At 41.0% G+C, this 17,943-nt stretch overlaps 1 protein-coding gene across 2 annotated transcripts in view; it reads left to right on the forward strand.

Moving 5' to 3' along the window:
* The window catches only part of DIS3L2 (DIS3 like 3'-5' exoribonuclease 2), a 325,776-nt gene that overhangs the window by 114,431 nt on the left and 193,402 nt on the right, over window positions 1-17,943 (forward strand). For both annotated transcript variants that reach the window (XM_081096258.1, XM_081096259.1), the window contains exons 8-9: window positions 10,449-10,549; window positions 12,563-12,810. In XM_081096258.1, coding sequence (XP_080952384.1) covers window positions 10,449-10,549; window positions 12,563-12,810 — 349 coding nt within the window. The remainder of the gene's footprint in view (window positions 1-10,448; window positions 10,550-12,562; window positions 12,811-17,943) is intronic.

Below are 17,943 nucleotides of genomic sequence, written 5' to 3' on the forward strand. Positions count from 1 at the left end.
TTGCCATCTGTAAAAAAACTGTTGTAAGAAATAAGAGATAAGCTTGAAGATATCTGCAAAGAATAGGAAACTGAAATGTGACATAGCAAATTGGAAAAGGAATGAAATAAAACTTCTAGAAGTAACATAACTGTGATGAAATTAAGAACTTAATGGGGCATAGGTAAACACCGGAAATTGCTGCCTCGCACAACTACTTCAAAAATACAACTAAAAGACAAAATGAACATCATCCAGAACCACAGGAAGGCTGGCTGAGTGGAAATTCTACAACTAGAAGCAAAGAGAAAAGCACACTGAGACTCAGAGGAGGTGCGGAAGTAAAGTGCAGAGGTATGGAGGCTCGTGCGTGGAAAGGGCTGGCAACGGAGAACACCGGTGTCTTTTTCAATCGGGAGGGAGTCACAAGCTCCCAACTGCTCTGAACTCCAGTTCTGGGCGAGTCTCTGGGAACCCAGACTCATACGGGGAGAAACTGGACTGTCTGGCATCGGGCAGAACTCAAGGGCGGCATTCTCTCAGAGGTGCTTGCAGCGATTACCAAGGGACACTGAGTCCCGGGGGCCTCTTAGCATAGGACTGAGGATCAGGCATAGCTGTTTGCTCCACCCTTTGATTCCCTGAGACCCCGCCCCACCCAAGCTGTGCGCAGAGGCTTTTGCATATGAATGGGCTGGCCCTTTGAGATCTAAAATTACCTAACAAACTGCAGCTGGGTCAGAGAGACCCAGAACATCCAAAAGAAGGCTCAAGGCCCCACAGCAGCTTGCATTGCTTCACAGCTGGGCCTCATCTGGGCACCTCCAAACCCCAAACAAGGAAGAGGAATGTGCAGATCTCTCCGTAGCTCCTGCTGGGTAGCCTCAGGCAGAGGCTAAATTAGCACCTCCTTAGAGATCCCAGAGCCAGTGTACCCAGTGGTCAGAGTGGGACCATCCAGATTACAACTCCTCAAATCCATAAGGGACACACTCAGGGGGCAGACTCAGTGAGCACCAAAGCCCCACTGAGGCAAGTCTTGCCCCATAACGGTGTCTTCAGCACAGAAGTTCTCCCACTGTAGACACAGCTGATTCTCAACAGACAATTGGCCTGGAGGTCAGTTCCTCCCAGTGATACCAACAGCAATCAAAGCTTAACTACAACAAGACTGTGCACACAGCCCACAAAGGGGTGCACCAAGAGTGTCCACCTCAGGTAATTGGGGAGGCTGAGCCACTGGGCCCAATAGGACACCTAGCACACAAAGCCACTCTACCAACACAGGGAAGCATAAAAAATGCGGAGACAAAGAAACAGATCACAAATGACAGAAATGGAGGAAAGCAAACTACTGGATATAGAGTTCAAAACCACGGTTATAGTTATAAGGTTTTTCAAGAATTTTCTAGAAACCGCCAATAAATTTAGTGAGACCCTCGAGGATATGAAAAAGGACCAACTAGAAATTAAGCATATACTGACTGAAATAAAGAATAATATACAGAGATCCAACAGCAGACAAGAGGATCGCAAAAATCAAGTCAAAGATTTGAAATACAAAGAAGCAAAAAATACCCAACCGGAAAAGCAAAAAGAAAAAAGAATCCAAAAATATCAAGATAGTGTAAGGAGCCTCTGGGACAACTTCAAGCGTACCAACATCCAAATTATAGGGGTGCCAGAAGAAGAGAAAGAGAAAGATATTAAAAACCTATTTGAAGAAATAATACAGAAAACTTCCCCTACCTGGTCAAAGAAATAGACTTACAAATCCAGGAAGCGCAGAGAACCCCAAACAAAAGGAACCCAAAGAGGACCACACCAAGACACATCATAATTAAAATGCCAAGAGCAAAAGACAAAGAGAGAATCTTAAAAGCAACAAGAGAAAGAAAGTCAGTTACCTACAAGGGAGCACCCATATGATTGTCAGCTGATTTCTCAACAGAAACTATGCAGGCCAGAGGGAGTGGCAAGAAATTTTCAAAGTGATGAATAGCAAGAACCTACAACCAAGATTACTTTATCCAGCAAAGCTATCATTCAGAATTGAAGATCAGATAAAGAGCTTCACAGATAAGAAAAAGCTAAAGGAGTTCACCACCACCAAACCAGTATTATATGAAATGCTGAAAGGTATTCTTTAAGAAGAGGAAGAAGAAGAAAAAAATAAAGATAAAAGTTATGAACAACAAATACATATCTATCAACAAGTGAATCTAAAAATCAAGTGAATAAAAAATCTGATGAACAGAGTACGCTGGTGAATATAATAGAATCAGGGGCATAGAAAGGGAGTGGACTGACAATTCTCGGGGGGGTGGGGCGTGGAAGGGGTATGGGGGGTGTGGGAAGAGACTGGACAAAAATCATACACCTATGGATGAGGACAGTGGGGAGGGGGGTAAGGGCAGAGGGTGGGGTGGGAACTGGGTGGAGGGGGAGCTATGGGGGAAAAAAGGGGAACAAATGTAGTAATCTGAACAATAAAGATTTATTGAAAAAAGAACTTAATGAATGAGGAAAAATATGTATTCAAGTTTAAAGAAAAAAATCTCAATTGATGGATTGAACAGAAAATTGGATAAAGCTGAAGAGAAAACAAACTGGAAGACAATGAGAAAAAATTATCTACAGACAAATAGACAGAGACCACAGAGGGAGAGAAAGTATACATTTAATTAGAGTCATAGAAGGAATTGAGAAAGAAAATGAGTAAAGATGAAATTTGAAGTTAATGGCTGAGATTTTCCATGGTAGTTAAGATACTGAACTAAAGATGTAAGAAGACTAGTGATTGCAAGTATAATTGCTTTTAAAAAAATCTAAGCTTAGACATATCAAGATGAAAGTATAGAAAACCAAAGGTCAAGAGAAAATCTTAAAAGTGGCTAGAGAAAAAGATTATCTTCAAAGTAACAATGGACTGACTATTCACTTTTCATCAAATATAATTCTGGTTATGCTATTCTCAAAATTTCCAATGGCTTTCCATCCTTAAAATATAAAAGACATACTTTTCAGCATATGAGGCTTTTCATAGGCTGGTCCTGCAGCTTGTCTAGACACAACCTTCTTCCTTCTCAGTTTATTCTTGATGGTGTGCCTTTGCACATGCTCTTCTTTCTTTCTGGAATGCTCCGCATGCCCATTTATCTAGTCAGCTCTTCCTCAGCCTTCCCATTCTTAGCTCAGGGGTTCACTGTCAAACTGACTGTCGTCCTTCCTACTGCCTTTGAGTGCACTATTTGCTAGCTGTCGTAAACACCACTTTCAATATTTGTTGTCACCTTTGTCTCATTTCTAGCACATGAGCTCTCTGAGGATAGAGACAGGGTCATTTGCAGTGCCTGACATTCCATAGATATTCAGGACTTTTACTGGGTTATTGCCAGCTTTTCAGGGGATCCCATCACCACTTACACAAAATCTTAATGTGCATTTTCATGGCTCTTCCCATGATGCACTGATTCTTGCTTGTGTGGAAACTGGTAACCATGGTCTGCATACTGACATAGACTGACTCTGTCTGTTCATTACTCTCATTTCCTTGGTCAAACTGTAATGACAATATCCACTCTACCCATAGTATGAAGTTGTAGTGTGAATCAAATGAGATAACGTTTGTGAACCCACTGTGAAAACTCTCTTGACACCATACAATTTCATTAGCTTTACTTCATTCAGAGACTTGTTTGGGCTGGGGATTTTATGAAGAAAAAAAACAACTCATTGGTGCTCCAAGCCTTGCCCTTGGCAAAGGCTAGATGTGGGGTCACATCACTTGCTGCATAGCAAGTGACTATAACATGAATGTTAACTGCCTCTGTGAAGACTTGTGTTGTTATTTCTACATTTCATTGGGGAGAGGGACCCATAAAATAAGTTTTCCTGGTTGGTTGATTTTGAGAGACCTAAAGGGAAATGTTTTCATTTACAAAAAACAACTGCAGTTTTCATTGAGTTTTTATTGTAAACTAGAGGCCCGGTGCACGAAATTCATGCACTTGGGGGAGGGTCCCTCAGCCTGGCCTGCACCCTCTTGCAGTCTGGGAGCCCTTGAGGATGTCCAACTATTGGCTTAGGCCGCTCTCCGGCAGTTGGACCTAAGCCGGCAGTCGAACATCCTTAGCACTGCTGCATAGGTGGGAGAGGCTCCTGCCACCGCCACTGCGCTTGCCAGCCATGAGCCTGGCTTTTGGCTGAGCGTCGCTCCCCCTGTGGGATCGGCCCAAAACCGGCTCTCCGACATCCCCTGAGGGGTCCCAAATTGCGAGAGGGTGTAGGCCAGGCCGAAGGACCTCACCGGTATATGATCGGTGCTGGGGAGAGATGCGGGAGGTTGGCCCGTGGGGGAGCGACCAAAGGAGGGCTCCAGGGCGTGTCTGGCCCATCTTGCTCAGTTCCAATTGGCTAGACCCAGCAGCAAGCTAATCTACTGGTCAGAGCGTCTGCCCCCTAGTGGTCAATGCATGTCATAGCGACTGGTTGACTGGCTGTCTGCCCCCTGATGATCAGTACATGTCATAGTGAGTGGTTGAGCAGCCTTAGCATTTCATTAGCATATTACACTTTGATTGGTTGAACAGCAAACTGATCAACCAGACATTTAGCATACTAGGCTTTTATAGGATTGTAAATTTCTGTGGCCTTTCATTCAGAGATGGAAAAAGTTTAGACTTGTCAGAGTTTGTCACACTTTTAATTGAATGAATTGAAATACCTTTTTGCCCATTTTCTTGCTTTTCTCTTCATATTGTCCCCACTTAGCATAGTAGTCGAGTAATCTGAAACCTTCTGATGTGTTTGTAAAGTTTTAAGAATCATCAGACTTCTCGGTTGACTGTTTATTTATGAGAAGGCCAAATCAGAACAATTTTTCTTACGAAAGTAGATGTTGGGTTTGCACTTGATTATGTAAATGGCCATGCCAACCCCAGCAAACGATGACATTTTATTTTTTAAATGTTTAAAATAGAAGTTTCAGATAATCTGTAGAGAGAGATTAAGATTTCACTGGATTTTTCTTCCTAGAGTGTTTCTTGAGGGAATATAAGGAACAGTTGTTTATATCAGTTGTTTATCTATTTTTTAGGAAATCCTTTTGTTTAATGAAGAATATTGGTAGTCAATAGTTTCTAAATTCTTTTTTAAACTACAAGGACCACAGAATGCATAGGCCAGCTCTGCGTTTGGTATGGCAAACCCGAAGGCTATGGGGACCCACAAACTTGAGGACTGCTGGCACCTCTGCCCTGTTCTGGCAATTTCATTTTGGAGTTTTATTTTTCTGTCAAGGTAGTCTTCCTCATATTCAATCAAAAGCTCTTCTAATTTAAGCCCATTTTTTATATACTAAGTCATTCATAGTGATGAAGACACACTTAGTAGCATCCTTCTCAGAGATCTCTCAAGTCTTGCCTCTCTTCACTCTCACTGCTACCATCTTAATTCAGATTCTGATAGTGTCTCACCTAGACAGCAGCCCCAGCTTTCTGAGATCTCTGTACTATTGCCTCTCTACTCCAGAGTGCTACCAAATTCATATCCTTAAAATGTATGCATTCTCAACTTGTCAGTTTCATCATCTGGACCTGTATGTTAGAAAGTTTGTTCTGCTGAGAGTGGCATTAAATCTTAAAATTTCAATGAACTTAAGTGCACGTCATAGCGACTGGTCAACCGGTCGACTGTCAGTTCCCTTGTGGTCAGTGCATGCCATAGCAACTGGTCAACTGTCTGCCTCCTGGTGGTCAGTGCATGCCATAGTGACTGGTTGACCGGTCAGCTGTCTGCCCCCTGGTGGTCAGTGTATGTCATAGCAAGTGGTTAAGCAGCCTTAGCATATTACGCTTTGATTGGTTCAATGGCTGACCGGACGACTGGACACTTAGCATATTAGACTTTTATTATATAGGATAACATAAAAAAAGGCCAGAGATAGGCAGGTCAGAGCTTGTAGGATAGATCCACAGTCTTCAGCTCATTCTGTTGTGCTGCTCTGCACAGTAGGGAGCACCCTTGTCTTGTGACCTCCAGGACCAAGATGAGTGCCTGAGGTCCAGCAGTCACATCTACATTCCAGCCAGTAAGAAGGAAAAAAGAAAGAGGGAAGGTGTATCCTTTAAGAATGCTTCTGATAAGTCACAACACTTTAACCTGCATCTTACTGGCTGAAACTTAGACATATAGGCCATGCTTAGTTTGCAGTAAGGCTGAGGAACATAGTCTTTTAACTAGTATACCCAGCTAAAAATTATAGTTCTTATTATTAGGAAAGAAGAGAATAGATAATTGAGTTGTAACTAGAGTCCCTGCCATAGGACCCATCCCACCTCTCTGTCAGCCTTGTTCTTCTCTCCATCCCAGGCCCTGCCCACCCAACACTTGTGTTCTCAACATGTTAGTAGCTTCAGTAGGCCCTTTCACAGCTCTGGGCCTTTACCTGAAATGCCCTTCACCTTTCTTATCTCTCTTTTAATTATCTATACATCCTTCAAGCTCCAAGTCACTTCCTCAGAGAATTTTTTTCCCTTAACAGTGACAGCACATTACTTCTTACTTGAGCATGTAGCAGTGGAAGAGCTTCATGAACTTACTAATAGTAGTAACAGACTTGGGTTTGAATTTCTTCTTGCAGCTTGAACTGGAAAGAATAAATATGGAAATTCGTAGCACAAAAATTGTATTTAAAGCCACAGCCCAGATTTCCCTTTTTGAAAGTTTCAGACCTTCATGTTGAACTGTCTCTCAACATTATGACTTAAGGGTTTCACAGGTAACCTCTCAAATAGAACCATCTCTCAAATAGAACTCTTGATTTTCACCTTATTCTCTAGTCTTTCCTGTGCCAATAATGATGCCTCCTCTGCCAACCTAGCTGCAGATGCTGGAAACCTGGATATAACCCTAAACTCTGATATCTACCACCAGTCTATTAGATCAACTCCAAAATAAGTCTTAAACTGATCCTTTAATATGTATATGTATATTTCGGAGAGGAAGAGAAAGGGAGAAAGAGAAACGTCAATGATGAGAGAGAATCATTGATTGGCTACCTCCTGCACACCCCTAACTGAGGACTGAGCCTGAAACCCAGGCATGTGCCCTGACCCAGAATCCAACTGTGACTTCCTGGTTCATAGGTTGACGCTCAACCATAGAGCCACACCGGCTGGACTTAAACTGATCATTTTAAATCCATTTCCAATGCTTGCATCTAAGCACTATCCTCCATGTCTGGACTACTATAGGTATAAGCCTGCTGTAATCTAACCTTGGCAGTGTCATTTTCTTGCCTAAAATGGTTAGTGAGCTTCTCATTGTGTTTAGGTTTAACTCCAGAACTCTTAAATCCTAGAAAGCCCCACCTGAATTGACTCCTGTTTGCCTCTCATTCTCATCTTTTGTCATGCATATTCCTGCTCACTGTGCTCTAGCCACATGGCCTTCTTTCTCTTCCCTTGATTGTGCCAAGAACTTCCCACCTCTGGCTCTTCCCTAGTGACATTCCCAACCCTTATGTTCCCTTCTTCACTCCTAAACATACCATCCTCATTGTCTTAGCTTAAATGTCACTTCCACACAGAGCCTTTTCCTCACCTGTTAATGTAAATCATATGTCCTTTCCTCTTATTCCTAAGGGACTATTCTTTCCTTTCTACCATTCATCACAACTTACAACTTTATATTTATTGAGTCATTATTTATTGAATATCACTCCCACATTAAGGTATATGTTCTGTGTGGGCTTGAACTATATTTCTTTTATTCACCACTGAATCCTCAATGCCCAGTGCTCAATAAATACACATGGAATAAATGAATAAATAAATGATCTTGAGATTAAACAATGCATTAAATTGGCAACTTTGCTATTCAGCGTGGTGAAATGTAATTGTGGGAAACCTATTAAGGTGATTCACCTTTCTAAACTGGCATTGTGCTTCTTCATATTTATTGAGTACGTCTATGATGTTTACTTCAGGGCTGTAAACTTAGGTTAATTTATTAGTTCAACTCCAAAATGCATCTTTGTCTGAACAAAGCCTTATTTCTGCCAGGATATTCTTATGAACATAGAACCTGAAAAGGTCATGTTCAGGTATGATGTCTGAAAGTCATGATTGGGCCCACTGCCATGGCTTGCCCTCTTTCTTTGGATATAGGCTGGCATAACCTTTGGAACTGAAGACTTGCTTGTTGTTGGAGTGGAATTTAAACCAACAATCATAAGATAGAGCCATCAGAAGGCTTTATGCCTAGGATATGGGGTACATTGGAAAAACCCTCACTACCCTGTATTTACCAACTCTTGTGCTCAAATATTAGATAATGTTGGTACAGTGTACTTGTTCATGGTAATTCCAGGCTCATTATCTTTCCTGAATTACCTTGTTCTGCAGAACATATTGGCAAAATATGTATGGAACAGATAAAAAACTTGTGTGGGTTTTTCTCCCTAAGAGTATAAGAGGTGTTGTTCTGGAAGCATCCAATGATTTTTTGGAATCCTGAACTATGGTCTAAAATAAAAGATGAACTTGGATGATGCTCCTCTTTAAGAAAAAAAATAATGTATTTTTATTGATTTCAGAGAGAAAGGGAGAGGGAGAGAGAGATAGAAATATCAATGATAAGAGAGAATCATTGATCGGCTACTCCTGCACACCTCCCACTGGGGTTTGAGCCCGCAACCTGAGCATGTGCTCTGACCGGTTATCGAATTGTGATCTCCTGGTTCATAGGCTGACGCTCAAACACTGAGCCCCACCGGTCAGGCTGAATCCCCTCTTTTACTGGTGGACAGCATGACCAAGAATGGGAAAGTTATTGTTTGTTTTTTCCTTTTGGTAAACAATGAAAATTTTGCTTTCAGTGGGCACTATGGTAGGTATATTTCAACATAGATGGAAAAGCAAATGGTTGATCATTTTTAGCTCAGTAGGTCAGATCATGTCAGTGTTTCCAGAGTATGCTCACAGTGGTAAAAATTGGCTTTAAGCTGAGGCTTTCTAAGAGGCAGCTGGTCCTTAAAAGAAATTATTTATTTATTTTGGCCTTGGTAATATCCAATTGATGATAAATACAAGTCTCTCTTGGCTCAATGCAGTGGGTCCCACATGAATTGGTTGTGGCCCCCAAAATTCAAAAACTCTAGTATAGTTGGCTAAGACTATTTTGTGGCATGGGGGAAATCTAATGTAACGCATGAAAATACAAAATATTAAATGTTCAGAAGTGTGTAATTTGCTGCTTTTGTTCATGAGAGGTTTTAATACTTCTGGTACAGAGCCTAATTCTCTTTACTGGGGAGATGTGGTTTCAGTTTCTTGGGTGAATGTGCATTTTATAAGTTTTTTAAGAAAGAAAATTAAACATTAAAGGACTTTAAGTGATTTACTCTTTATATGATGTCACTAAGAAAGCAAGGAAAATCAGGGTTGGTATTTTTATTTATTTATTTAACTAGAGGCCCGGTGCATAAATTCATGCACCAGTAGGGTCCCTTGGCCTGGCCTGCATGATCGGGCCAAAATCAGCTCTCCGACATCCCCTGAGGGGTGGATTGCGAGAGGGTGCAGGCCAGGCTGAGGGACCCCATTGGTGCACGATAGGGGCTGGGGAGGGACATGGGAGGTTGGCCAGCTGGGGAAGGACCGCAGGAGGGCTCCACGGTGTATCCGGCCCATCTCACTCAGTCCTGATCAGCCAAACCCCAGCAGCAAGCTAACCTACCACCGGTAGGAGCATCTGCCCCATGGTGGTCAGTGCACGTCACAGTGATTAGTTGACCGGTTTACTGTCTGCCCCCTGGTGGTCAGTGCACATCATAGAGAGCCGTTAAGTGGCCTTAGCATATTATTAGCATATTACACTTTGTCTGGTTGAATGGCCCACCAGACGACCAGACAGTTAGCATATTAGTCTTTTATTATATAGGATAAGTATAATTTATTTTCCACCATTTTGTTTGTTATGGCTGATACCAAACTACTTTTGAAAGTTAACATTTATTTTGATTTTGTTTTTTTTCAGCAGATGTACATAATAAAATAACCTATCTCTATTCTTCATTGTAGGCAGGGACAGTATTTAACATGTAGTGTTTTTGGCATTTTGACACATAGGCGATTAAGTTTAATTCAACATAGTTTGATGCTCTCCATATGTATGATGTTTAGCATATGAATAGTGTTAAATGGGTAAAGTGTGGCCTGCTGAGTATGAGCATTAATGCAAGTAGGTGATTTGATTGACCTTAGCCAAGTCACATAACCAGTGAGGGCCTGAGTTTCCATTGCCATAAAATGAGTGGTTTGGGGTAAATGGTATCCAAGAATCCTATAGCTCTGAATTTAAAAATCCCATGAGTCTGTATGACTAATACATTATGCCTAATACATTATGCCAAATACATATGTGTTTTATTCCTCCTCTTCTTTTTCTTTCTGTTTTTAATTAAGGTGAAGAGGATGCTGGTGCACCAAGTACAAAAGATGAGAGCACCTCCATGGCACAGGACACAAGCGCTTTACCAGAGAGGTCACTGCAAAGATCAGCAAAGGTCATTGCCTACAGATTTCCCTATTTGTCCAAATGGCTGTCACCTGAGCTACCTGTCAAAGGTCTCTCATGGGACACTTAGGGCTGTAGTTTTAGTCAATTAATCAGAACAGTCAGTGGAAGCAGGGTATTATAAAAAGTAAATCTTTTTTTATAACTGTAAACATGTAATAAGTTCATTTGCCTGCCTTTGGATGAAGGGCCAAGGCCTTTTCTTTGTATGTGGGTAAGTTTATTGGAGTTCTGCATTATTATTATTATTATTATTATTATTTTTGCTTAAACCACACTCATAATGTGGCATCTGTGATTTCCAGTTTGGGTTATTTAAAGTGGAGTGAGAATTTAGGCACTGGTGAAGGAATCAATATTAATGTTCTAGATTTTTATAGTTTTTATTCTTCATTATTTTTAAAATTAATTAATCCTCACCCGAGGACATGTTCATTGATTTTTAGAGAGAGGTGAGGGAAGAGAGAGTGAGAAACTTTGATGTGAAACATCGATTGGTTGCCTTCCCTACACACACCGACTGAGATTAAACCCATCACCTAGGTATGAGCTCTGACCAGGAATCCAGCTCTCAACCTTTTGGTGTGTGGGATGATGCTCTAATCAACAGAGAACACCAGCCAGAGCTCCATTGTTGTTTAGTTGTTGTCATGCTCATATGTAATTCAAAAGTAAGCTTTTAAGAAGTCTCTTTTAATTTTTCCAAAATGTTTAATTTAGTTATCATAGAAATGAAAACAATTGATTTTGTTGTTTTGCATAATTTGATTTTATTGTTTAATTATGCATGCAGTGGCATAATCAGATATGGGATCAAACACAGCTGACCCCAGCTAAGTAGCTCATGGTGGAGGAAGCGGTACACAGGCAAAGAATGAGGTGGCATAATGGCGTGAGGCTTCCGCTGCCCGAAGCATAGACAGCACGTTTAACTGGGGAATGCAGTTTTGCTGCTCAGTCTAGGGAGTTAGTTAGGAGAGTGTCAAGAATGTCTCCTGCATAGTGACATGAGGTATTTCTAAATCATATCGCATACATGTTACCCACAATTCCCCATCCAGTTATCTAGATCTTTATTTTAATAAGCATTTTCAAATCTAACCATGTGACAGGCAGTATGCGAGGTGTGGAAGATTATAATGAATGGAAATCCTGTGGGCTAGGTCTGGCTCACAAACTTGTGTTTTGTTTGACCTGAGCAGTATTTAAAGATTTTTACTTGGTAGCTTACATTAAAAAAAGAAAATTGGAGTGGTCACATAAAAAAAATTAGACTTCTGGCTTCTCCTGACAAAACAAAACATCGGCAGCACTGGGCCACATTCTGAAATGACTTTAGTCAGAGCTGAATAGAGGCAGCTGGTGATGGAACTTGTGTTCTGTAATTTGCTACTGCCCGCCAATGGTACTCTCTCTCTGGCTGGTTTTTTTTTTGGTTTGTTTTTTGATGGGGGGTGTGGAGATGTAAGGATAGTTTCTTAATAAATTCAAACTAAAATTACAAGCCCAAACAACACTTGTATGGAAAACCTATGCTGTGGTCAAGTCATTTCTATGACAACTAATGTATGAATCATAAGTAATGTCCAGCTGCTTTATACACTTCTCATGCTGTCAAATATTAAAACTAGAAGCAAGGACTTCTGGTTCAGACAAGATGCCATAGATTCATTTCTCCTTGCTCTTCTCTACTAAGTACAACTACAAACCCTGGAATATAACAAGAGACAACCAAGGAAGAATTCTGAAAGGGGAAAAGAGGAAGGCAACTAGTTTGGGGCTCCAGTCTAGGGGAACAACATAGCAGCAGGAGGCTTCACGGTCCCCCACCAACAGAAATAGCAACTACTTTAGTCACACAGCTTCCCTGAGAGACACTTCATATAGACCTGGAAAAACTGCTGGACCCAGCTGGGTGACCAAATAATTTCCTGCTGACCTCTCCCAACTGTTCCCCAGTCCTGTAGCTAAGCAGCATTGAGTATGTCTTTGGTGTTTGCAGGTGGTTTACATCGTGGAGAAAAAGCATTCCCGAGCAGCAACTGGCTTCCTCAAACTCCTGGCTGATAAGAACAGCGAACTGTTCAGGAAATATGCCCTGTTTTCTCCCTCAGACCACCGAGTGCCCAGAATATACGTGCCTCTCAAGGACTGTCCCCAAGACTTTGTGACCCGGCCTAAAGATTATGCCAATACACTGTTCATTTGCCGCATTGTGGACTGGAAGGAGGACAGCAATTTTGCCTTGGGGTAGGTGAGCTCTGGCAAGAAAACCACAGATCCCACACAGAACTTGGTTTAGGGGGCCTTTAGGTAAACTTTTTTGTTATTTTTTAATTATTATTTCTTATTAAAACATGGGTACTTTACATATTTTGGTCCTGGTTCCTAAGAAATTGACCTTAGCTACCACCTCAAGTGTTCACCTATAGGTTCCTTGAATTGCGAGGCAGTCACCTTTTCGGTTTGTTTTTGTTTTTTTGACATAAAATATAAGCACATTCTGAACCTATACATGCGTATTTCCTGTCCTGTATCCTGTTTGTATTTGTGAATTGCAAAGAATTCATCACATCAAACAATCAGACCCATCCTTTCAGATACTAGTGTTAATATATGCAAGTCAAGGCATATTCAAGGGATCCCGGTCTCCCATGTTTTAAATCTGAATATGAAGGGATGTTTGAATGATGTGCTTTTTTGACACTAATCTTCAGAGTTTTCACTTATGGCATTAAAAACAAAATTACCTTACTGTAAGCAGGAAAATGGTACCATTTTTTAATGGAAGCTATCAGAAACCAATCTAACTTAAATATAGATTATGTGGTTGCAGAGCATCATGGATAGCCACATTATTTTGATCTAAAGAAACTGCTGAACCCAGCTGTTTGATCAAATGCTGTGCCTGTCTTCTTATAATTGGTATTCAGTTTGAAAGAAAAGCAGTCTTAAGTTTTAGCTAAATCTTTAGCTCTTTATTATTGACTAGAGGCCCAATGCATGAAATTCATGCAAGGGGCTCAGCCCTTGCAGCCATGGCGGCTTGCCTCAGCCCTTGCAGCTCTGGCTTCGTCTGGAAGGTCGTTCGGCTCTCTGGTCTAATTAGCATATTATGCTTTTATTATTATAGATGATGTCTGGTTTATGCTTCACAGGAAATGAAAATAAAAGCATACAAGTTAGAACAGAGTTTGTTCTGACACTTTTTGTCCATTTTGGTGATTTGCTTGTTGATCATCTAACTTGTACAGGATGGAGCCTCCTAGGAATGTTCTATGGTTATGAGTGCCAACACTGAGTGGATGGCCATACTGTGCTGCTTTGATCAAGTTTATTCTATACTTAACCTCTTATGCCCAGTGAAGTAAGTCAGATCAAATCTGTATGTCATACCAATGCAATTTAAGAAGCACTGTCCTATGCCACTCTTTCAGTGATATGAAGATCATCATGATTTATATGATCTCAGAACCACTCAGGAACAGTTGTACTTTCTTTTTTACTCTCAAGTAGTGTGATTGCAATGTCATCATTTTTTTAAGCCTAAATCATTATCCAAAAGTGACGTCAATCCCTTGAGCTCTAAATAGTCCTTCTCAGAGGCTTGCCAGTTTCTCACCATTAACTCGAAAGGCCCGATAGTAGCTGTGCCACCTGGCTTCTGTTGATTGTGGCTGCCACACTCTGCTTGGCAGTGAAAAGGGAAGCCTTTCACATCACAGCAGGAAATCCAGCCTTGTCTTTTATCTGCCTTTCTGTCACATCCCATTCTGTATACTTGATTGGACTTCAAGTTGTAAGGGTGTAGTCAGGAAATCTTCGGGTGTGAGTTTCTCTTATTGCTCGAATGGCCTTGCAGGTTCCTTTTTTTTTTTTTTTTAAGTTGAGCCATTATTTCATCAAGATTTCTTTTTCTTGTGGGTAAAGTACACTCATAATTGAAAAAGGAATCAGCCCTTTAAAGCAGCAAGGACATTTGCTGAATATTAAGAAAGAATATTTAAAAATAATAACCATATGTTAATTATATTCTTTTCAAAATTAAAAAAAAGGAAGATTCTCATACTTAGATGGAAAACTCTGCTAACTTTTCCTCTATTTTCTTACTATAAAGACATTAAGAATGATCTTTTATGGAAATACGACTTTTAAAATCTTTGTGAAAAAGAGAAAACGTATCTGAAATAAAATATGGCAGGTTTTCATGATGCAGTTCGCAGATGACGTCTGTCTTCTAAGGGGTGTGGGCTGCAGCTGCTGAGCATGTTGGTGGTTGCCTTACCATTGGTTCTGGCTATCAGTTACTGATCTTTAGGAGCTGAGGTCACTGTTTCCTAATTAGAACATGCTGTGCTAGGACTGCCTAGATCAGTGATGGCGAACCTATGACACGCGTGTCAGAGGTGACACGCGAACTCATTTTTTTGGTTGATTTTCCTTTGTTAAATGGCATTTAAATATATAAAATAAATATCAAAAATATAAGTCTTTGTTTTACTATGGTTGAAAATATAAAAAAATTTCTATATGTGACACGGCACCAGAGTTAAGTTAGGGTTTTTCAAAATGCTGACATGCCGAGCTCAAAAGGTTCGCCATCACTAGCCTAGATTTTCTCTATCATCCTGGCCAGGTTTCTGTCAGGAGTGTGAAGGTAGTACTTGCTATGGGTGTAAATGTGTGTGGTTAGCTTCTGCAAAAACTGTGCCTAAAAACTGAGGTTAGCCAAAGAGGCTGTCTTTTGAATTTTCTCCCTGCCCCTACACTCTACCCTTAGAAATATCAAACAACTTCTGCCTGTCTAATTGCTACTAATTATTCAAGTCCAAAGTCGTTTACTTCTTCTGTAGTTAAATTCAGTTCATGGGCAAGTGTTGATCAGCTGTGTGTAAGTCACTGTGCTATATTGTGTGAGAAATAGAAAGGTAGAAAGCCATGGTTTCTTTATTCAAAGAAATTATAGCCCAGTGGTCGGCAAACTCGTTAGTCAACAGAGGCAAGTATCAACAGTACTTCTTCAAAATAGACTTGCCCAGGCTGAAAACCAACTTCTGCGCATGGGCCATGAGGTTTCAATCGCACTATACGTGCGGGCATACGTGGTATTTTGTGGAAGAGCCACACTCAAGGGGCCAAAGAGCCGCATGTGGCTCGCGAGCCGCATGTGGCTCGCAAGCCGCAGGTTGCCGACCACGGTTATAACCTAATGTGGAAAGACTTGTACATAAATGTCACAGGATTAATTTGATTCCAAGAAATAGAATCCTAATTGAACTGGTTTAAATAAAAATGGTGATTATTATAAGAAACTGGTGGTCCTCCTCAAATCCAGGGCCAGAAGTATAGGCAGGTCTCATGAGGAACTCAGAACTAACAAGGCGGCAAAGAAATCACAGCTTCTCTCTCAACCACCCTGACCAGTCCAGCCACCACGTGGTATCATTTCTTTAGCCCTTTCTACACACAAGCAGTATTATTCTGTTTCTTTCTTAACAGTTTCCACCTACCTACTCACTTCCACGCATGGCCCTAAAATGGTACTGCTGGGCCTCTGCAGGTCACATACCAAAGTCTAGATCACAATACAGAATTTCTGCGGTAGAAAATTTTATTTATCTAGCTTGAGACAATTATTTGCCCTGGTCAGTAGTTTTAACTAGAGGTAGAAGTCCAAGATCCCATGACCTACTGCCCAGTTAGCATGGCTGTCCGTGCAGGAGTGTGGATACAGCAGATAGATTGAATGCTTATGTCTTTTGAGCTCTAATTATAGTATGAAAGAGAATGTTCTAAGTTCTTCCATAGGAACAAAATAATTTTCTGGAAGTTTAGAGGAGGTGGATGAAGGGAGAAATCCAGGATTGTTTCCTGGAAAATGCAAGCCTCCTTGCTAAAAGATCAGTCACTGAGAGCCTAGAGTGGATGGGAAGGGACATGACTGGAAGCAAGCAGTCATAATAGGCTTTTGCAGTAATATGAGAGGGGAGAACCTGCAGGAGAGGAGTTGCAATGAAGGAAACAAGAGAAATAAAAGATTCAGGGGAAATGAAGAAGGTCAGTTCTCCCAGGCATGATGACCGGTTACAAATGGGGCATGAAGGAAAAGGACAGAATCTTGGATGAACTTTCAGACTTCCAACTTGTGTGATTGGGTAGGTGATGATGGCATGTAACCACGGTTCTCTGAGAGCAACCTCAGCTCCCACCATTCCCTTCACTTATGCCTCATTGCTTGCTGTTTCGTTTCCCAACCTGATTGTGTTTGTTCATAGCTCCAAACTTTTGCACACTGCACTCCCATTCCCAACAGTGGCTTTCTCCTCTCCCCAGAGTTTATTTAGTGAAATACTCAATTTTTAAACTTTTATCAGTTGTCTAGTCGAAAAGTGTTTCCTGACTCTAAGTCCTCCCTCTTGGGTGCTCTAATAGTTTCTAATAATACCTTTATTGTATCTCTCATCTGTTTGTATTGTAATTGCTTATGCAAGTTATTTACCTGGCCATGAGCTCCTTTAGGACAGGATACTGAGTGAGCATTTTCTGGCTGATCAGATGGGTAGATGAAAATGATTTGATGACCCCTGACATTGATTAGGAAAATGTTGTACCATAAATCATCCTAGACTACGTAGGAGAGGGTGTTTGGAACAGAAAATAATGAGAACTAAGGTTATATGATTTAAAAATCAACACTTGTTAACAACATACAGTCAGTATATAAACATAGGTGGAGAACTCCTAACTTAGAGTGTTTTTTAAATAAACCTTTTTTGTTGGGAGTATTACATATGTCCTCCTCTTTTCTTGCCCCTATTGCACTCCTCCACCTGGATGCTGCCCTGCCTCAGGCCTCCACCACCCTATAATTTGTGTCCATGGGTTTTGCATATATGCATATAAGTTCTTTGGTTAATCTCTTCCCGCCCCCCCTCTTCCCTTCCCTCTGAGATTTGTTAGTCTGTTCCATGCTTCCATGCCTCTAGTTCTATTTTATTCATCAGTTTATTTTGTTCATTAGATTCCTTGTTTGTTTATTTTGACTTTAAATTCTATTGTTGATAGAATTATATTTATTGCTACTTTATTGTTCACATTTTTATCATTTTTTTCTTCTTCTTAAAGAAGACTATTCAACATTGATATATATAAAAGGCTAATATGCAAAGTGTCCTCTCGTGAGTTCGACCCAGAGACTGGGAGTTCGATTGCTCACTATGACATGCGCTGACCACCGGAGGGCAGTGTGGAATGAAGCAAGGCCCCAGCCGGCAGCTGGCAGCCAGGGAAAGGAGGCCCCAGTCGGCAGCCGGAAGGAAGGCCCCGATCGGCCCTGATTGCTGGCCAGACCTAGGGACCCTTCTCGTGCACGAATTTCATGCA

The sequence above is a fragment of the Myotis nattereri genome (genome assembly GCF_964212035.1).
Source record: "Myotis nattereri genome assembly, chromosome: 7".
In the NCBI taxonomy this organism is placed as follows: domain Eukaryota; kingdom Metazoa; phylum Chordata; class Mammalia; order Chiroptera; family Vespertilionidae; genus Myotis; species Myotis nattereri.